The sequence below is a fragment of the Gracilinanus agilis genome, chromosome 1 (assembly GCF_016433145.1).
Source record: "Gracilinanus agilis isolate LMUSP501 chromosome 1, AgileGrace, whole genome shotgun sequence".
Taxonomy (NCBI): domain Eukaryota; kingdom Metazoa; phylum Chordata; class Mammalia; order Didelphimorphia; family Didelphidae; genus Gracilinanus; species Gracilinanus agilis.
In genome coordinates this window covers 162157768-162180354 of record NC_058130.1, presented here as the reverse complement: position 1 = coordinate 162180354, position 22587 = coordinate 162157768, and the positions used below count along the sequence as shown (strand labels likewise).

General features: G+C 38.4%; 1 protein-coding gene across 1 annotated transcript; it reads left to right on the top strand.

Annotated features, from left to right (window-relative positions):
• The first annotated feature begins 561 nt into the window (after nt 1-561).
• Nucleotides 562-17112, top strand: C1H9orf64 (chromosome 1 C9orf64 homolog). Its single transcript, XM_044657235.1, has 4 exons — nt 562-1009; nt 3413-3672; nt 14116-14311; nt 16699-17112. Exons 1-4 carry the CDS (start codon nt 673-675, stop codon nt 16929-16931), a joined length of 1026 nt encoding a protein of 341 aa, XP_044513170.1. The 5' UTR covers nt 562-672; the 3' UTR covers nt 16932-17112.
• The last annotated feature ends 5475 nt before the right edge of the window (nt 17113-22587 follow it).

Below are 22587 nucleotides of genomic sequence, written 5' to 3'. Positions count from 1 at the left end.
CCGACCCCAGTAGGGGAACAAAAATGGCGTATAGATCCACTCCCCTCGTCTTCTCCCACACTTCACTTTTTTTCTCCCCCTTCTTCTGCACATTTTGGCAGCCCAGAAGCTCCAGCTTCCTGACCCATCCCAGGGGCTCTTGATCACCATGGAAACGGGCCAGGGCGCTCACACTAGGGCTGGCCAAGTTCCCGGAGGCTGCAGACGATGGGTCGGATCGCTTGGGCTGGAAAAGTCTCAAAGTCCCTTTTCCTTCCCGCTGAGCTGCGCCGCACCCCACGCCTCGGTTCCCTTCTCCTCCCCTCCTCTGCCCTCCCCTCCCCCTCGGAATGCCTGCCGCGCACGAGGTCAGCCTAGTAATGGACTCTACACCGCATCGCCCTGGACCACTTCCTTTGCTCCTACAGTTTTTGCCCCTCCCCACCGACTTCCTCTGAGGGGGCGGGAGAGCTGGCTGGAGAGGAGGGAGAGTGGCCGAGAGCGGCGTCCCTTAGAGTAGAGCTTCCACTAGTGAGGGGAGGGGGAAAAGGCGGGTCCTGGAATGCCGGCGGGGAGGGCGAGGAGGGCGAGGAGGTCCTGGGCGATAAAGTTGCACGTAGGCCCTCTCTTAGCTTTACGGCGGAAGCCGAATCTTGTACAGGACACGTTTAGGGTTCGTGACTTTAACCTGTGATGGAAGTCCCTCTTTCCCCCCGAGAGTCTGCGGAATTTGTGGCCAGCAATAGCCAAGATGTGTTTATCGAAGCAGCTGGTGTGGAGCGAGTGGCTGAGATGCTGCTGGAGAAGATCCCAAGCCGAGAGTTCAGCGTGGAGAGCTGGAAGACCCTGCACGAGCTGAACCCTCAGGCAAACGATGAAGATGCAGTCAACTGGGTGTTTGTCTCCGATACCCTCAATTTCTCCTTCTGGTCTGAACAGGAAAATCACAAGTGTTTGGTGAAGTACAAGGATAAAATGTACAGCGGGTACTGGGCTCTTTGCGCTGCAATCAACCGAACCTTGGATGAAGGTTAGCTTCCCAGGCCTTGGAATTAAGTTAAGGAGCTAATTTGTGTGGCTTGGGAGGACGCTGGGGGCGTGAGCATAGAGAGACCCTAAGTTAGACCGAACAAATGAAGTGTCAGCTGCACCCTATGTAGCAGGGGTCGGCAGGCCACGGGTGGCTCTCTAGCCATATCTGGCTCCACCTCCCCAGCCAGTCCGGGCAGAGCCCCAGGATGTGCCCCAGGGGTCTCTTCAGCCCCCGCCCCATATTCCAGCGCCTTCCGCCTCCTGCAGGCGTTTATGGCTCTCAGGGCCAAAAAGGTTGCCTACCGTTGCTATGTAGGATGGCTCTACAAGGGAAAGAGGCTGCTTGTTGCCACCTTACTCTAATTTTGATGTTTTCGTAGCACCTCCAGCCAGCCGTCCTTAAAAGATCGGCTGATGAGCATTTAAAGGGCATAGTTAAGAAAATAGTACAATTTTGCTGCTGAGGTTACAATATAGAAATAGAACCAATAGAAATGTTTTTAAAATACCATAAGTGACGTGCTAAAAAAATCTGCTAAAGGATAACAAAAGTGGGGAGGGCCTATAATTAGGATTTTGCTAATGATTTTTTCCCTCCACTGACATGTCTTTTGGGGTTAGTTTTCTGCAAGATGTATTTTATTTCACATGAATATTTTTAACAGAGCGTGAAAGTATATATTTGATGTTTCCATTTTTATTGTGAGTAGCAGATTCCAAATGGCAGTGGTGACTTAGTTGGATAGAATGTTAGGTTTGGTGTCAAACCCTGAGTTCATACTCCAGTTCAGACACTTGTTGGCTGTGGTCTCTGGACAAATCGAAGACTTCTGCTTTGTGGAGGAAGTTCCCTATGTTGGTGAGATCAGAGGTGTACTTCCAGGATTTGAGTAGTGCACTGCAAATATTATAGAGGGGACATCAGAAAGAATCTAGTCTTACCCCCTCTTTTTTACAGAAAAGGAAACTGAACCCCATAGATGGGACAGGGAAAGTGCCCAAAGTCACAACAGATAATTAATAGCAGAATTAGAATCTGAACCCAGGTCTGCTGACTACAAATCTTGTACACTTTCCACTACTCATTCATAACCCTGCCACATTCACCTTTTGTTAACTTTTCCATCAAGCATCAATATTTAATGTATAGCATAGAGTACAATAAAACATAAGGCAGTTTTTGCTTTTGTAAAAACTCTTAGTATGTAATCTTTACAGATTTGGAGGTATATATAACCATAATTATTTATTTCCTCCTAAGTAAAATTTTCTTGGCTTTAGAAACTGTTATATTAAAATTATTCCCCAGAGGAATTAATACATTGCAATTGAAAGTATTTGTATTTTCTTCCATTAGTCACTAACATAAATGACTAAGAAACAGTCTTGATTCAACTTCATATCATTTGTTTGTGCCTCTGTGAAACAATAGTTGAATGTGGAATTCTAAGCTCAGAAAGCTTTGAGTTATGAATTTAACCTTAATGCTTTTAACTTGCAAAACACAATAAATCATTGTTTTCTAATATATATGTATATTTTCTAAAATTAAAACATACATGTCTGTAAAGAATTTCAGTTATAGTTTTATTTGAACAATAATGTTCTTTCTTTAAAAACATTAATTTAATCAAATCTTCTTGCTGTAGTGAAGGTACAGTTCTTTGAATCAAAACAAGCTTTGTCAAAATTCCCATTTATTCTTCAGGGACATGTACAGTGGAAAGGGCTGTAAACTTGGAGTCACATAAGGGAAACTCTGATCCTTATCACTGCCATTTTGGTTGAATCACTTAACTGAGTCTCTAGGCTTGGGTTTCCTAATCTTTAAAATGAGAGGGTGATGCAAGGTAAACTTGTGAAGTCCCTTTCCCTTCTGTTTCTATGATTCCATAGATGATGTTATATTTTTTTAAAATTTTATTTTAAACCCTTAACTTCTGTGTATTGACTTATAGGTGGAAGAGTGGTAAGGGTAGGCAATGGGGGTCAAGTGACTTGCCCAGGGTCACACAGCTGGGAAGTGTCTGAGGCCGGATTTAAGCCTAGGACCTCCCATCTCTAGGCCTGGCTCTCAATCCACTGAACAACCCAGCTGCCCTGATGATGTTATATTTTACCACTTATTTAAAATCACGATTGCCTTGCAAACTGAAAGTCACATATGCTCTTTTCAGAGTCTCCTTTTCATATTAATAATTTCTTGCTAGAATAAGAACAGTATTCCTTATTTTCCTTTTTCATTGCTTTAATAATTTCAGGTTGGAACTTAGGTTTTATTAGGATCCTAACAAAATACTAAAAATAGAACTTAAACTCAACAATTATTTTTGTCACATTTCTGTAAATGTCCCAAATACCTTTTTCTGATTTGTTTTTTTTCTTCTTCTACACCCTCAAGGAATACCCTTCACTAAGGCTTCCTACTATGCCACAGTTACACTTGGTGAGCTTCAGCATCATTTTCGCTCTGACTCAGATGTACCTATGCCTTTAATAGAAGAGAGGCATAAGATTCTCAATGAAACTGGACAAATTTTACTTGAAAAGTTTGGAGGGTCTTTTCTTAACTGTGTTCGAAAGTGTGACAGAAGTGCACAGAAACTCCTGTCTTTGATAGTTGAAAATTTCCCTTCTTATAGAGATGTGGCCAAATATGAGGTAAGTTTGTTTTTTTTTTAGAAATTAAAAGTTCATATAACAATTATCCTTACTATTACTGGCATAATCCAGAATACCTACTTTTCAAATTGACAGTGAAAAGTTAAATTTAAGGGCCAAAAATGCAATTATAAGCAGCTGCAGTGGTGTAGTGGACAGAATGCTGGACATGGGGTTAGGAGTGTTCAAATCTGGCTTCATATTTACTCATTGCGGCTCTAGTCAAGTTACTTAACTTTGATCCCTACTTTCCTTATCTGTAGAGTGGAGATCATAGTACATACCCTTCGTGTTTGTGAGAATCAAATACATATAAACTTTAAAGTTTATAAAACTTTATAAAAAATCATAAAAAATTATGATTGCTATTGTTATAATAACCACCAAAGATTTTATATTTGTAGTTCATTTTGACCTCAACCCTTCTGTTTTTCTCTATACTCTGGCAATCTCATCATGTTATGCCCAGTTTCAGTCCCGATTGCAAGGATGAGTTCACACCAACAATGTAAGGGCAAAAGGAACTTTATTGCTAACTCAGAGTTAGGGTCCAGGGCACCAGAAACTTGCGTGCCAACTTGGACCCCGTCATGAGGGAAGCCTGGGTTTTTAAGCTAGATGTAGGGTGTATACAAATATCCTGGAACCTAGTTACACTATGCTACAATGAAGTCCTGTGGTTAGTAACCGTGGGTTCTGGGACAAGTCCTGACTGGACAGTCCCTAGCTTGTGGTTGCTTAGTTCTTGTGTCATAACTTTGGGGTCCTACAATCATCCACTACCATGGCTTCAGTTATGACCTTGTATTCATGAACTTCACTGTCATTTCGGAAGGGACCCTAAGTGGCAGAACCAGACTTTGAATTCAGATCTTCCAGCACCAAAGCCAATGTTCTTTCCACTGCAATATGTGGTTTTATTCTCAAGCTTTAGTTCAGCATTTCCAATTTCCTATTGGATGGGTCTAGTTGGCTATTTCAATATCAAACTTAGCATGACTAAAATGGAAATCATTGCTTCCTGTCCCTGAATATTTTCTTCCTTCTAATTTCCCCATTTTAGTTGATAGTGTCATTTCTTTCTGTGCTCAAAAACTGTCATGTCAACTATCCCCGATATTTCCTTTTGCCCTCTCTACTTTGACTTGTTTCAGTAGTGCGCATGTTACAAGATCCCTTTGTTTACATTCCTGCTGTACACTCAATTCAGTCCCTGATGATTACTTAGCAAGACTATTGCAGTACACCGTTAATTGGCCTCTCTCTCTTCAGTGTCTTCCTCTTTCTATACATCTTATACATTGTCACTTGAGTTATTTCCTTAAATCACAGCTCTTTTCATATCCATCTATGCTGAAAAACCTCATTGTGTATAGAATCAAGTCCAGACTCATTAGTACAGCTTCTAGACCCCCATCACCTGATTTTAATCTTGTTTTTATGCTTTATCTTCCAAACCTTTACATGTATATATTTACCTTATGCTTTGTAAAAAATCAAGCAATTCACCATGCCTGCCAATGGTGTTATATTCCCCTGCCTTGGCTCCCTTGGCCCAAGATCCATCTCATCAATGCATCAAAATCCTTCAAGTCTTAAGACTTGCTACCTCTATGATGAAAGTCTTTCCCTTATGCCATCAGCTGAAGGTAAACTCTTCCTTTTCTATTTGTCCTTAGCATCTCTTTTATAGCAATTCATTCAACCTTATTTGTTATATTTATCCCCTCTTAGTTATAAATTACTTAAAAACAGAGGCTATGTATTTTTTTCAAACCTATACCTTCTGCCTTAGCATCAATTCTAAGACAGAAGAGTGCCAAGGGCTAGTTAGTGGGGGTTAAGTGATTTGCCTAGGGCAGTGATGGGCAAACTACAGCCAGTTGGCCAGATGCAGCCCCCTGAAATGTTCTATCTGACATTAATCTGACTAATACAATGAGTAGCATACAATACAGTGAAACTTCGAAAGAGTTGCCTTAGAAACAGACTGACAGATTTTTGGCCCCCTCTTTAAAAAGTTTGCCCGTCACTGGCCTAGAGTAACACAGCTAGGAAGTATCTGACTCAAATTTGAACCCAGGCCCTTACAACTCCAAGCCTGGTGCTCTATCCAAGGTGCTACCTTACTACCCCTAATATTATTTTAATCTTTGTGTCCTTTATTGTGCCTCACCAGATAGATGTTCAAGGATTATTTGTTGAATTATAATTTTAAATTAATTTAAAATTTAACATCTAAGTGAAATAAGAATTTAACTTAGTTAAAATTTTACCTTTATAAATGACTGAATCTCAATCCACATTTTCTTAATCTTGAAATAATAATCCAGTTTCCATTTATGAATAATTCTCTGTGAACAAAAAGCAATAACAACTTAGTACTAAGTTGACTAAAAGTTCCATTGTTTTCTATCAGTATTGACTGACTTTCTCATTCTTGCCTTATTTTACATCTTTTGACCCTTTGTTGTTTACCCCTGCTTGTTTTCTTTAGTAATATAATTGTTGGATGGAATCTAAGATAAATCTTCCTGGTACCAAATTCTACTCTATATCAGTATTATTGTAAAGTTCAAAAGTGTTTTTCTACATGATGCATTTTGTTTAACACTTCAAAGAGTTTGAATAGCATTTTTTGTTTATAAATCCTTTGGTAATGGCTTGGATCATTAAATTGCTGAGAACAGGTAAGCTATTTACAATCAATCATTGTACAGTAGCAATGTTACCTTGAACAGTGTTCTCTTGATTCTTCTTATTTCACTTTGCATCAGTTCATGTAAGATTTCCCAGATTTTTCTGAGAGCCTCTTGTTCATCATTTCTTATAGTAAAGTGGTATTCCATCACAATTATATACCTTGACTTGTTCAGCCATTCCCCAATTGTTGGCCATCTGCTTAATTTCCAATTCTTTGCCACCATAAAAAGAGCTGCCATAAATATTTTCCTTTTTGTTTTTTATCTCCTTAGGATACAGACCTAGTAGTAATATTGCTGGGTCAAAAGGTATGTAGGAATTATATTTTAATGGTTTGACTAAAATATATGAAAATTATAAATAATATGGTGGTCATCAATTTAAAATATTATAGCTCAAAGTAAAAGTAACTTTTAATAGCTTTTATTTACAAAAGAGGTGGAAAGAGTGAAAGTAGAGAAATACAAAAAGGAATAGAGAAGATGTCTAGCCTATCACACTAAATACTGCTCCTGTGCTTGACACAGCCAGGCACAACTTGTTAACACTCAACTGAAGTTACACTCTCTGCGGAAGTCAAGAAAGGAAAGCCAGCTATTTATTCGCCCAAGTTAGCTCCAAGAGGCAGATCAAGAATTGAGCTGAAGATGACTCCTGAAGCAGACTCTCTTCCTGAAGCCAACTCCATTCTTGAAGCTGATTTCCCAGCCCCAGAAATTCAGGGCCTTTTATAGTGGCTTCTTTTCCCTTCCCCTCTTCACAGGGGCCAATCACAGCTTCCAAATTGCCCAGCACTGCCCAGGGGGGCAGTGTCTTGTGGAATTCACTTCTCACCTTTGAAGGTGTTAATTCTTATTATAGGCCTCTGAAGGTGTAAACCTTTTTTATCATGGGATTCTGACTGATTGGGTTAAAAGGGTGGAGCTCTCTTAGTGGTTAGCTAGGTATTAAGTAGGGGTACTAAAAGAAAGAGTTGACTAAGTGTTAACTCAAAGTGGACAAAGAGAATAAAGAATTCCCTTTCCTGGGTATGCAGTTTAAAGTTCTTCGAACTTAGTTCCAAATCACTCTTCAGAACGTTTGAATCAGTTCAAAACTCTAACAGTTCATTAGTGTCTCAATTTTCCCACATCTCCTCCAATATTTGCAATTTTGTTTTTCTATCACATTAGCCAATCTGATAGGTGTGAGGTGGTCCCTCAGAGTTGTTTTAATTTGTATTCTTCCAATCGAGTGATTTAGAATATTTTTTCATATGACTATAGATAGCTTTGATTACTTTATTTAAAACTACCTGTTCATTGTTTTGATCTTCCATCAAATGGCACTGTTAATATTAAAAGCACAAATCAGTGCTGATTAAAACTACTGGAAATGAGAAAACTAGAATGGCCATGACACTTGCAGTCAGAGCTGATGGGCAAAAATTGACTCCTTACATAATTTTAAGGTGTAAAACATCACCTAAGGAAAAATTATCAGGAGTGATCTTTCATGTGCAGGAAAAGGGATGGATGAATGAAGAACTTGTGTTAGATTGGTTTAATGTGGTCTGGGGTAGGCGTCTCGGTGCATTACTGCATCAGAGAGGAATGCTCGTATTCAATGCGTTCAACGGTCACCTAACTGAAAATGTGAAGAAGTAATAAGCCATTCAAAGATCATTTGAGGAAAGAATATGACGAGTGGATTTGGTTGGAAACCATGGATTTACTACATCTGGAAAAATAAAAGAAACTATCTGTCACTATATTAGGGAACTGGATCAAAACCGGTTGGGACAAAATCTCCACCTAGTCCATTGTGCTTGGATTTAAAAAACATTGTATATCAAACAGCAGTTTGATGTTTGTAGTGAAGATGGTGTTTTGTGGGGAGAAGAGGGTGTTTTGTGGGAAGAAGAGAGTGATAGTGATGACTCGAATGATGTTTCCACTTCGGGAGATGAAGAAATAGAAGAGGAAGGAGAACAAATAGATATTGGAAGGTAGTTTCTTACAAGTATCTGTAAAAGTAATACATATTTAATAAAAGTGTTGGCATTAAAACTTCTTTAACTTGATTTTAGGACCTTGAAACAACTTCAAATATAAAGTGCCTGCATTATTCAAGAGTTGAGAGAAAGTTGTAATTTATTTATTTTTTAATTGTAATTTTTAAATTTTTTTTAATTTTTTAAACATTTATTAATATTCATTTTTTAGAAAAGTTAACATAGTTACATGAATTTCTAACTAAGAGTTGGAACTGATTGGTACTTTGACTTTCAATTCAACTAAGTAAGCATTTATTAAACACTCCATGCTAAAAATTGGGATACAAACCCTCTGTTCCCCAAGAAGATTATATTCCACTGGGGGAAACATAAATAGAAAGTTATGCATAAGATATGTGCAAAAATAATTTCTAGGGGGAGGGAATTATAAGGGAGAATCTCATTAGGCTTTTTTCTATAAGAGGTGTCCCCATACATGAGGATATATATAGCCTGTGCAAAGCATGAAGTAAAAAATGAGATGTCACATTACATAGAATATGTGAAGCAGATTAATCTGTAGTTAATTTGGAAAGGTAAATTAGAGCCAGATTATAAGAGGCTTTAAAAGTCAAACAAAGAGGCTTGTTATTTTATCTTGAAGGCAAGAAGGAACCACAAGAGCTTCTTGGGTAGGGGAGAGCTCTGTGCTTTAGGGTTATCAGTTTGACAGCTATGTGGTGCAGGGACTGGAGAATGGGTAGAAAGCAGTGGATAAACAAATTAAGAGGCTATCATAGACTAGGCTAGAGATGAAAAGAGCCTAAACTAGGAAGGTTGTGATGTGAATTGGAGAAAAGTGGACTGATATTTTGTAGGCAGAATTGACAAGATTTGGCAGTTAATTGGATGGGGAGAAGGGGAAGGCTTATTTCCTCATCTCAAATGGAAATTAATTTATTTTCATCAGATATGATAGCATTTGGGATAGTTAGGTGGTTCAGTGGATTGAGAGCCAGGCCTAGAAACAGAAGGTCCTAGATTCAAATACTACCTCAGACACTTCCTAGCTGTGTAACCCTGGGCAAGTCACTTAAGTCCCATTGCCTACTCTTCCCTGCACTTCTGCCTTGGAACCAATATACAGTATTGATTCTAAGATGGAAGATGAGAGTTTAAAAAAAAAAGATCTGATAGTATTATTTTATATTACTTTGTACATTTGCCATATGTGCTTTTTTCATAATTACTTTTATACATATCTTATTTTTCCCTACTAGACTGAAAAATTTATTGAGAACAAGGATTTTACACTTACATATATTCTCACCTTTCCCAGAAGAGTATATTTTTTGTAGTAGGAATTAAATGTTTGTCAAATGAGAATGTTCATAAATTAAATTCTTACTTATTTCTTTTGAACGCTTTTTAGCTTAAATAAAACTTAATTGTGGTATTATGCTTTGATCCCTTCTAAAGATGAAAAAGTATTCAATCTCGGAGAAATTGAGAAATTATTCAGTAATTAGCACTAAAGAAGGAAGAAAAATTTAATTCAGACAAGAAAATGATTAATTTGACATGTGTGAGTGGTTTCCTAATGGATTTGCTTCTTTAGTGTGTGTTGAGGAATGTCAATAAATATGCCTAAACACTTTGAGTTTTTTAGTAATTTGATTTTTAATCATCAGCAAGCATTTATTAAGTGCTTGCTATGTTCTAGGCACTATGCTAAGTGCTGGAGATAAAGAAAGTAAAAAATATGGTCCCTACTATCAAGGGGCTTACATTCTAATAGAGGAAACAGCATAGCAAACAATTGTGTACAAGATATAAACAGTGTAAATAAATGGGAAGTAATCTCAGAGCAAAGGCACAAGGGAGTGACAGAGGCCCCTTTCAGAAGATGTTTTCTGAACTAAATTATCAAACATTTGGAATCTTGGTTTATAATTGCTTAGTGACCCTGGTAACTATATTATCTTGTAGTCATAAGATTTTCTATCTTTGCCTGGAAATCTACTCCTCTGTCCTTGCTCTCCACTCCTCCAGTTGTTAGTTGCCCTCCAGGAGTTCCAAGCCTCCCCCTCCCAGGACAAGTGACTTTTCAAGTTCCAGATCTCCCAGGCCTTATCCAGTGTAAGGTCCTCATCTCCTTTCATCAACCACCTCATTTCAGTCAGAGAAGAATTCATCAGTGACATTCCCTTCCCTCTCCATCACTTTTTCATTTTTTCCCCCTTTTTCCTCACCTACTCCTCTGTAGGCTGCTCTCTTTCTGACACCAGAAGTCAGTTTCCCCTCTTTGGTATTCCTTAATTTGATCCCAGCACATCAGTCCTCTCTATCCCCATTTTTCTACCCTCCCATGTTTCACACACAAAAACATTGGTAACACCCTGCCCTATAAGGGAAACAGTTTCTCATACCTGCCTACCTCTTCACTACTGCTTCTGCCAGATTCCCACCTTTTCCCTGTCTCCTTGTGTACATTTAGAAAGAAGGCTCTTGTTGGTCTCTCTGCTTTCACTATGCTTTTGTTTCTTAGGTTCCTTGCCTTTTGCATATATTAACTCTTCTGTGTTTGGGGTGTATGAGAGGCAATAATCTCTTCAGTTCTGGTTTTCTTCCTCAAAATATTTCAAATTCTTTATTATTGAATGTCCATTTTTTTTTTCTTGTATGGTTAAGCCCAGCGTTGCAGGCTAGGTCTCCCTTAGCTGCATCCAGAGACATTATTGTTCTGGAGAACATATCATTCCTTTCTCTTTTCGAGTAAGTATGGCATAGTCTCATATTGCTTGCATGCCCTTTCCCTCTTATTTTTGAAGGTCTTTCTCCTAGTGGTTTAAGGAGTTTATTGTTTCTGAATTGAATTATTAAATTTAAACAATATGTGTCTTGGAGTTTGTTTTTTTAAAGTTTCTTTTTTCTTCTGGAGATAATATGTGAAGTCTATTGATTCAAATTTCCACTTTTATGTTCAAAAGTTCTGGGCAGTTCTCTTCTATTATTTCCTTCATTGTGGTGTTAAAGTTTTTTGACCTGCTATGTTCTTCTGGGAGACCTATTATCAAGTTGTTTCTAGGCATCTTGTTTTCAAGATAAATATGTTTGCTTGCAAAGTGAACATATTTTATTTTAATGTTCTTGTTTTGCACATCTTTTTCTAGGTTGTCATTCACTTCTATGTATTTGCATTCCCATTCTATTGTCTCTTTTGTTTCTTTGCCATTGCAATTCAAGTTTTTCTATTCTGCTTGTAGTATTTTTGCTGTTCAGGACATACATTTTGCTCTCATAATTCTCATTTCACTTTTGAAACATTCCGGAACAGTGTTGTGATTCCATGTTGTGTTTTCATGGGGTCCTCTGTCTCATCAATGTTGGATCATTTTCCCTTTTTTTTTTTTAAATAGTTTTTATTCATAGATCTCTGCTCTGAACTGGAGGCTATCATATTTCCTTCTGTTGTTACTATTTTTATGTTCAAGGTCTTAGATATTTCTTCTTAAAGTCTTTGGTACTTTTACTCTTTTTTTCCTTATCACTTACTTCCTGACCTCCTCCCCCTCTGTGATTTTTTTGTGGTCTAGATCTCAAAGCATCACAGCCTTATTCATTCTCAGAAATTCATGGTTTACCCACCTGGATAACTGCCCCAACTGATTTTTGGGTGGTTAGAATTGGTCCCAGCTGGATGCAGTGTTCTTTCCTTCCTGCTTGATGGAGTGCTGCCCAGTTCCCCACTTCTTGAATACAAATGGGGTTCTGTCCCACTTCCTCCATTTCTCAGTTCTCTGCCCCAGCACTGGCACTTCAGTACTTTGCTGGGTTGCGGGTCATAGCAGACTTTTGCTCACAAAAGGCTGATGTATGGAAAATAGGTTCTCAAAAATAAGTATTTGCTTTAGAAAAGAATATGCCTTAAAATTTTGTTCATTATCTCCTAGTGTTATAATTATTTTAAAAAAATAATCTGAACTAGATTCTTCCACAAACCCATCATTCCTTTGTTTCCTACCATCTGGCTTCCATTATCAAGCTACTAAAGCTGCTTTCATCAGTCAGTCAGTAAACATTTAAGTACCTACTATGTGACTGCTGCTGTGGTAAGCTCTGGTTGGTAAGTTCTGGTAAGGCACAATATTGACCTATTCTTAAAGAGCTCTCATTCTACTGGGGAGACAATATGAAAACGACAATGAGCAAACAAGATAGAGATAGAATAAATTAATCAACAAAAAAGGCACTAGAATCAAGGAAGATCAAGAAAGGTTTCCTGTAGATGATGGATTTTATTTTATTTTTTCCAATATTATTCATTTTTGTAAGTGAATAATTTTATAAAACCAAAACCTCAAAATATATACCCAAATAAACCAGTGAAAAATCATATATTTTCATCTGCATTTCTACTCCTATAGTTCTTTTTCTGGAGGTAGATAACATTCTTCTTCATTAGTCCCTCAGAATTGGCCTGGATCATCATATTGCTTAGAGTAGCAAAATCTATCACAGTTGATCATTCCACAGTATTGCTGTTAGTGTACAGTGTCCTCTTAGTTCTCCTTATTTCACTCTGTATCAGTTCACATAGGTTTTTCCACCTCTTTTTGAAGTCATCCTGTTCATACTTCAAGAAATCCAGGGAAGCCATGAGGAGGGAGAGTTCTAGTCATGAGGGAGAGCCAATAGAAATGCCTAGATATGAAGTAGCTTATGTGAGGAATAGCATTGCAGTGCAGAGTATGTTGGGGAAACACCTAGCTCTTTCCAAGCTTATCAGTGACCCCTGAGCAAAACCCATGATCTTTTCTTTCATCTCACCTTTCTGTAATAGTTGACACTATAAACCATTCCTTATTCTGGAAGATCTCTTTCCTGAGCTTCTGTGGAATTGTTTTAAGGTTTCTAACTTCCTACCTTGGTTGATCTTGTTCCTCCCATTCCTAAGTGTAGCGTTGCTTTAAACCTTTGTCTTAGACTTGCTGCACATCTTTTTCTGTGTTTTCCCATTTTGTTATCTTTCTCACTCCTCTGACTTCAGTTGCAACTTCTATTTCAGTAACTCCCAAATCAACATATACAGCCCTACACATCTCTGATCTTTACTCCCATATTTCTATGTACTTACTTGACATATCCACTTCAGTGTCCACCAAAACCTACCTTTCATAATATCTTGTCTATTTCTGTGAATCACTCAGCCTTCCTGCTGGTCATCCAGGCTTGAACATTTTGCATGGATGGTGTAGAAATAATTTAATCAGTTATTGGTGTTTGTTAACTAGTTACCTTCGATTCCCATGCACTGTGCTAGACACAGGGCATGTATAGATCAAAATGGAGCAGTCCCTGTCCTGAGGGAGCTTGCATTTTATGAGGGACAATAACATTTTCACATAAAAAATACAAGCTAATTTAAGGGACACATAGCTGGGGACATCAAGAAAAGTTTTATGTAGAGAGTGGTACTGAAGCTGAATGCCACCTTTTAGAAGATCCCATTTCCTCTTCAAAGTATTTCCTGGTGTTCAAGTTATTGTTGTCTCCTGTTCCAGTTTATCTTCTGTTTACTTTTCTGTACTTATTCTACAACTCCAGTAAAATGTAATCTCTTTGCCGGAGGGAGGGACTATTTTTTTCAACACTTTAAAAAAACAACAAACTAAGACCAATAAAACATTTTTTAAGTTGTATCATTTTTGTAGACATATGAAAATTAAAATACTCAAGTAACAATTTTTTTTCTCATTTATTAGGGTAAAAATATTTCATTTTACAAACGCGCTCAGATACTTGTGGCAGATACGTGGTCTGTACTAGAAGGAAGAGGAGATGGCTGCTTCAGTGACATTTCTAGTATTACTATGTTTGCTGACTACAGACTACCCCAGGTGCTTGCTCACTTGGGAGCTCTAAGATACTCCGATGCACTACTTAAGAAACTTCTTGAAGGTTTGTTACTTGTTTATAACTCTTTGCATTATGCTTTTTAGGTTCTTATTCTGTGCTTTGTGAGCTGATCTACATAATATATGATATTGGTAATATCTTTTGTATGGCAATTATGAGAAATCTACAGCAGAGTTTATATTAGAAATATTATCTTTAGAGTTACAAACTCCCAGTGATCATATTAAATATAAATAGATACTACTTAAAAGTCATATCATGCAATTTTGGATTATGCATTTAACAGATTCATTGGAGACAATTAGGTAATATCATGGATCTAGCTCTAGACCTCATTTTGCTCCTTTCTATCAGGACATGGTCCAGAGAGGACAATAATTTGCTTCCGTGAAACTGACCCTTTCATAATCTTATATTACAGTAATATTTCATTACATTCTTTATTTGATTTCATCGAGGTTTAGGCATAGTAATATGTGAGGCAAAAGGTATAGCTTAAAGATTTTTTTCAGGCATGGTTCCCAATTGCTTTCCAGAATGTCATTTTTCTTTTTTTCTGACTTTGCTAAAGCCAAGTGTGAGGTGGAACCTCAATAGTTCAATTTAAAGTTTTCTAGTTATCAATGATTTAGAGCAATTTCCACCCCCAACCCCCATAGTTTTAATGATAGCTTGGGTTTCTTCCTTTGAGAACTTCCTGTTCATATTCTTTAATCATTTATTATCTTAGATAAAAACTTTATCCAAGAAACTTCATATTTTTCCTCAATTTTTTCATTCTTTTGATTTTTTTTTTATAGATTCTTGCTGCCTTGTGAAGTCATTTGCTTCTAGTTGTTGGATTTTGATTTTTAAAGACTGAATTTCATCCCTGGCTTTTTGGTCTTCTTCTGATCTGATTTTCTTTGTAGGTCATCTTTCACTTTCTTTTCCTTGTTTTCAAGCTGGTCAGTTTTGGCTTTCAAGACACTATTTTCTTGTTTAAGTTAATGTATTTGCTTTTCCCAATTGTCTTCAGCCTCTTTTGATTGTTTTTTTTTTTTGAGTTCTTGAGTTAATTGAATTTTGAGTTTCTCCAAAACCTGTGTCCATTTCATTGGAGTTTCTGTGTTTTTGCTTGGTGTTCCTTGATCTTCCTCTGATCCATTTGGTCTTTGATCATTATCTGGATAGAAGCTGTCAATTGTAATTTCTTTTTCTTTTTCTGTCATTTACTCATATTTTTTCCTTCTTTCCCCCCTATAATTGGCTGTAATCTTGCTCCTTTGATTATTTGATCTGTGGGTTTGGGCTTTTCAGTCCTAGAGGGGATTCTTTTCTGCTCTGTTGACTAATTAGGTTAGTGGGCCCTGAGGACAGATTTTCCCCAGCTGGTAGAAAAAGCTAAAGATGTGGTTTTAGCTACTTTCACTTCAGTCTATGGGGGAGGGGTGTTAGAGCTTCCCAAAGCTCTGAAGACTTCTTATCTGCCATATTGATAAGATTAAGCTAGGGTGGAGTTGATCTGTTGAGCTCCAGGTGCCCTGAGGCCAAAACCTTGAGAAAGGGGGTGGGGGATGGGGCAGTACAAGCTGGAGTGTTTGTCTGCCCTCCCTGGGCATCTCCTCTAGCCACCTCCCTGTTGTCTGTGATCAAAGCCTTGAGTCTGGCACATTTGTGCCAGCAAGGCACTCCCTCCAGACTAGTGCCCTTGCCCTCCCTGGCCCACCCAGAGATTCCAAGATCTGCTGGAAACTCAGTACATTAGGTGGGGGAGAGGACCTGGGATCTTCCTTTTTCCTTTCCCCTCCAACCGGAGAGTTCAATGAATTCAGCCTCCCCCCCCCCCCCCCCCCATGTACCTTTTAAGTTGGGTTTAGCAGGAGGATCCCCCAGCTCTGTTCTGTTGTCAGATTTGGTTTTCTGTCCCCTCGAAGCCCTTTGTCCTTGATTGGTATTGAAGGGTTTACAGAGGTCTGGAGCCTTGCTGCTTCTAAGCCGACATCTTCCTAGAATCATCCAAGAAACTTCAAATTTTTTCTCAGTTAATTGTTTTTTTAATAATTTTAACTCACATTGGTTTTGTTGGTGCAAAATCTTTTTGTTTTATATGATGAAAATTGTCCATTTTATGTACTCTGATCTTTTTATTTCTTGTTTGATCATTAACTCTGGCCCTGTCCATCACTGTAGAAGTCAATTCCTTCCTTCCTCTTGGAAATTTCTTCTATGATCAGGGGACTGACTGCCACTGCACAGAAAACTTACCTAATTTTAAACCCAAACTTACTTTCTACCTCAAATAGTTTAAAATATTGACATCATTGCTTAAATAACAAATATATAGTCTTTGAAAGTGTGAATTTAGTTACAAAATCTACATTTTTATTACTCGGTGAATTATGTCACTGATTTTTTAAAGCATTTTTTTTCTGATGTTTTTCCTATAGGAGAAATGCTCCCATCTGGAGTTAAAGAAGAGGTGGAAATCAGAGGCTGTTCTGTTTGGTGTGTTGAGCTAATTCGAGATCGAATTTTAGAACTTATTAAACAGAAGAGATTGGAAATATCTGTAGAGATAAATTCAGTTCTTATTGATTATTACTTATGGGACTATGCCCGGGATCACAGGGATGATATGAAAGGAATCCCATTTCATCATACACGATGTATATTTTATTGATTATAAGAAGTTCTAATCAATAAGACCCCAAAGTTTTATAACATAAAATCAGTTGTGTACCTTGTCTTTTATTATGAATAACCAAGAAAAAGTATAGCATGAAGTATGGGGAAGAAAAAAAGATTATTTCATTCTTTCTTGCCATATCTACTACGTGCCTTCAGAATTTCATTTTGTTTGATCATGTTTTAATTGCAGTTTCTTTTAAAAAGTTAATCATTCCTTTTTAATGTGATCAATTTTCAGTGTTTTCTTTACCATACATTAAGTTGATAATCAAATTCAAAAAACTGATTATATGTATACATGATCATGACTCGTAAGTGAAAGGGGGAAAGTGTATATACACACATGAAGTTATTTTAATTACAGTGATGCTGTTGCAAAAATCAGGGGATTACAGTTAAAACTATTTTTGATATATAACAAATTCAAGATTAAAGATTTCTTGATGTATTCTAATTCATGTTTGATTTGGAATTGAATAAACATTTTTTGTACGAGTGAATTTATTTTAAAAAGTCATTCTGTAATTTTGAGAGGCTTATAAAGCATCAGACACTTAAAAGAGCCCTTAAATACACCTTTAAAATACTGATTCCAAGCTTCTCATGGAAATTTAAAAAGTTAATTCTCCTACTATTCGAGCCACCATACCCTGCTTTGCCGTGAAGAAAAGGGAACTGGCTTTGAGTCAGGAGAGTTGGAGGGAATGCAAGTCACTGGAATGCTTTGGTAAATCACCTGCCTCTGCACCTCTAGAATGAGGGAATTGGGCCAAATAATATTACAAGGGCTCTTGCTGCTCCAAATCCTACGAATCTCGATTTTCAAAGTGGGACAAGTTCTCGCTCATAGGCATCCGTGGAAGGGGACTTGAAGGTACGGAGGAGGGGGCCGAAGAGGCTAGGGATGAATTCGTCTCCGCACACGCTAGAGTCAAAAAGTGCTATAGTGGCAGCAAAAGAAGTAGTAGAACACCGGCAGAAAGGGGAGCCAAAAGGCACCAGCTCTAGGTCGAGGTTTCAAAGTATTTCCGGAGCAGTCCCCGTCTCGACCTAGCACTAGCTGCGGATTGCTTTGCTTCCGGTGTGAGCGGTTGAAGCCTTTTCCGTGGTGTAAGTTCCTGTTTCCTTAGGGCTTTAAAGAGAATTGAAGGGCATTGAGGTTCCCTGTGAGGTATGGTTGAGAGGGAAAAGACTACAGTGCTCTGGCCGAGATTCCTTGTAGGTTGCCGTTCCCTCAAGGAAAGATGAGCCTTCAGCACCTCTCCTACAAGGATATTTGGAGGCGGACGAACTAGCAGATTAGTTTCCTCTGAGCGCCGCTGGCCGCGAATGCACCGCGGGCTCTAATGCTCGTCTCCGCCTCACCCCCTTAAGAGCCCGGATTCCTCGCGCTCTTTCCCTCTCTACGGAAGCTGTGCTGATGTCTACGTCTTCTTCCCTTCCTGGCGTTTCAGTGGGACCTGAGAAATGAATAATAATTTGCATTAAGTGCCTTTGAGGAGGAAGGAAAAGGAGTAAGAGTAATAATAGAAACTTCTGCCAGGGAAAGGGGTCTCTGCTGCAGTTTGGAAGGGCATGATATTTCGGGAAATGACTGATGAACCGAAAAAAGAGCAATAAAACTTGTTTTAAAAAATAAATGATGGAAGCAGGTTGTTTCTAAAGGCATTTAGCTAGGTGGCACAGTGAGTGGATAGAATATTGGACTTAGAGTCAGGTGGGAGTTCAACCTCCAACGTTACTAATAACGTTACCCCTGGGTGTGCTGCAAAGGATCAGCAATGGAGAATTGATAGAGAAGTGACTGGCCAAAGAAATATCAAGGGGCTAATTCTTCAGCCTGAAGGACTAAAACTGAACCTTGACTTTCTTGAGGGCCATATTCAGGGCAGTCCTATAAGCTAGTAATACTGTTCAGGTTTTCAGGGTTGACATTCTAGGGAACCCAGAGTTCTTTGGGGAGACATCTTCAGAGTGGGTCCTGAAGAAACGAGGCCCATCAGAAAGGAGAGTATATATGGGGTAAGGTTCAAGACTCCTACATTTTCTTGTTAGCTTAAATAAAACCTGTCCAACTCCTGATGTCTGGCTTGCCCAAGTTCTAACTATGTAGGTTATGCAGTTCTGAGCTAAGGATTATAAATAAATCCTTGAAATATTGAAGTACCTTTCACTGGTTATCTCAAATTCAGTACAGTCTAAACAATTCGCCTTTACCTCTCTCCACAACTGCCTCTTGTTTTGAGCATTTCCTTGTCTGTTAACACAATCGTATTATCAGGGCAGGTAAGTGGCTTAGTGGATAGAGTGCTAGTCCTGAAGTCAGGAAGACCTTGAGTTCAAATGCAGCCTCTGACACTTGCTAGGCAAATTCATCTTCCCTGAGATCAAATCTGGCCTCAGACACTTATTAGCAGTGTACCTTGGGCAAGTCATTCAACTGTTTGCCTCCATTTCCTCATCTGTAAAATCACCTGGAGAATGGCAAACCATTGCAGTATCTTTGTCAAGAAAACCCCAAAAAGGAGTCATGAAGAGATGGGCATGATTGAAAAACAACTAAACAATACAGTTGAAACTGTCTTAAATCATGTAGCCTTTTAAAACTCCTCTTTCTTGTTCCCCCTTTTATCCAGGCACCAAGACTCATGCTTCTTTCTATACAGATTCTTTCTATACTCATTTTGGACCCTTCCTCTTCATTTCCACTATTATCCTCTTTAGACCAGTCCCATCACTTTGCATCTGGATTACTGCAATGTTAGTCTAGCTAATCTTCCTGACTACAATCTACACCTATGTATACTCAAAATACTTTCTGTGCCAAAATGGGCAATTTGCTGTTACCCAAACTCTGAATTTCATCTTCTGCCTTTCTGTCTGTGCATGTGCTATTTTGCATCCTTCACTCTTAGAATTCTTAGCTTACTTCAAGGCTCAACTCAGATGAAGCATCCTATGAGTGATCCTGGGCAAGTCATTTAACTTCCATTTGCCTCAGCTTCCTCAAATGTAAAATAGAGCAATTACTTTGCAGAGTTGTATAAGGATCAAATTGTGTGTGTGTGTGTGTATGTGTGTGTGTGTGTGTGTCTTTTTAAGTCTAGTAAAGGGGGCAAGCTAAGTGGCTGAGTGGAATGAGAGCCAGGCCTAGAGGTCCCGGGTTCAAACATGAACTCAGACACTACCTAGATGTATGACCCTGGGCAAATCACTTAACCCCTATTGCCTAATCCTTACCACTCTTCTGCCATAGAACCAATATACAGTATTGAATCTAAGATGGAAGGTAAGGGTTTATTTTTTTAAAAAAGAAAGAAAAGCTTAGAACATAGTAGGTACTAAAAAAATAAAGTGTTCATTCAATTTCATCTATCTAAGTTTCTAAGCTTAGCTTTCTATCCATTATTTTATGCTTCCTCTTACATGATATTTATGCCTAATAAGTACTTGTTTAATAAATATTTGAATAATTATTCTGTTGTCAATTTTTACTAGCATCCTTTTTTCTACCTCCTACCTAAGGACTTGTAATGGATTCTTGCTACTTAGCAAATTATCTTTAAACTTCTTTGCCTATGTAGCAGAAATAGGAATTTTGACCACTGCTTAAGGATTGCCTCACTTCCTTGCATGGACAGCAAACTGGGGAGAAATAAACCAAACCTACCCCTCTACTACTTTATTGCCAATGCTTTCTTGAGGCTCAGAGAAGCCCCAAAAGCACCCAATGGGAGGCATGACCATTCCCCAGATGCTGGGATTGAGAAGAGAAAAACGAGATAAATTGATCCAAATTTAGCAAGAAGTAGGCCTTCGGGGTTCCCAGCTAGAATGATTTGAGAAGTTTGTGAGGGTATACTTAAATTCAAGATCAGGAAGAATACACATTGTGAAGAACTAGTGTTTAAAAGAGGAAGACAACTTTGGGAAGATTGTAATATTGATGGTTCTAGATACAGTCTGGCAAATGATCCAGAAAATGGAGAGATCTCTAAAGTGGCTACGGCCCTTTACTTATCTATTAGTAAGCCAGGGAGCCAGGCTTATTTTTTAAAACTTAGGCTTTAGTCACTAATAGTAGCCAGGTTGTGATAGCACCTTTGTTTTTTTTTTTTGGATTTGCCAATTTTTATTTTTTTTTTTTTGTTTTTATTTGTTGGTTTGGTTTTTTAAACCCTTTTAGACAGAAGGGTTAGGCAATGGGGGTTAAGTGACTTGCCCAGGGTCACACAGCTGGGAGGTGTCTGAGGTCAGATTTGAACCTAGGACCTCCCGTCTCTAGGCATTGCTCTCAATCCAATGAGCTACCCAGCTGCCCCCTGTGACAGCACCTTTGTAAGCAGCATGGTCATTGTGAACCTATGGAGCATTGTACAAGCTTGCTTTATTGTGGGAGGGGAGTGGGTTTGAGGGGAGAACAGTGTGGATGGAGGGACAAGTAACTTAGAGGGCTGTGCGGAGATGGGTATGTATCCTCACAAAAGGATAGTTAATTTTGGAGTTGTTTGTTAGTTGCAATGATGGTATAAATGAAAAGACTTTTGCAGATGGCCATGAATTCTTTGAGACAGGTATAAAATACTGAGGAAGGTGTTCAGGAGGGTAGGGAAGGCAGCCTTGTATAAGACTATTGAAATGGCAGAACTTTCCTAGTTCACTAAAGTGATCTCTTGAGACACTCAAATGTTTGCTTGCTACTAAATAGCTAATTTAGTGGCTACATTACGTTCCTAACTACTTCTCAAGTAAAGGGAGAACAAGTTTCTAATTTTACACAAAGGTTGGAGAGACTTCCCACAGAAAGCAGTGACATAAGGTAGAATGACTGTGGAGTACATGAACTAGAGGAATTCTAGATGATGACTTCTTATTGTAGTGAAGCTATATAAACAGTGGAACTTCCTTCCAGCTTAAAATTGATCCAGGCAGTTAGGAAGATATGATCAGAAGAACATAGGCTTAGAACTTAGACTTTAGAGGCCAATGGGTACAACCATCTCATTTTACAGATGAAATTGAGATATAGAAGTTAAGTGTCTTAGGTAAGATCATACAGCTAGGAGCAACTGAGGCAGGATTTGAACCCAGGGTTTCCTGACTCATGGAAGGAAGTGAGACATTTGAACAAAAAGATAGTTGTCAGAAGGTGTTCTGAAAATTGATCCTATGGTGTCTGTGTGATATATTCAAGTATTGGCCATTGATATAAAAAATAAAAATAAGATAATAAGAAAAATGAGATGTTTGTTAAAGGGTTTTGCAAATTTTAAAGCACTACGTGTTTTTCAGTTGCATCTGATTCTGTGACCCCATTTGAGATTTTCTTGACAAAGATATTGGAGTGCTTTGCCATTTCCTTCTCCAGCTCATTTTACAGATGATGAAACTGAGGCAAACAGGGTTAAGTGACTTGCCCAGGGTCACATAGCTACTGGGGCCAGATTTGAACTACATTAATCAAAAGAAGAAGTTGCAGCTGATAAACCTTTCTTAATACTCCCCAAAGCCAATTAGAGAGTCCCCCATTATCAATAGTTAGCTGATACCAGTTTTTTTCAATATTTTTATTTGAAAAATTAAAATTTTTTTTTGAATATTTTCCCATAGTTACATATTTCATGTTCTTTCCCTCTCCCCAAAATCCC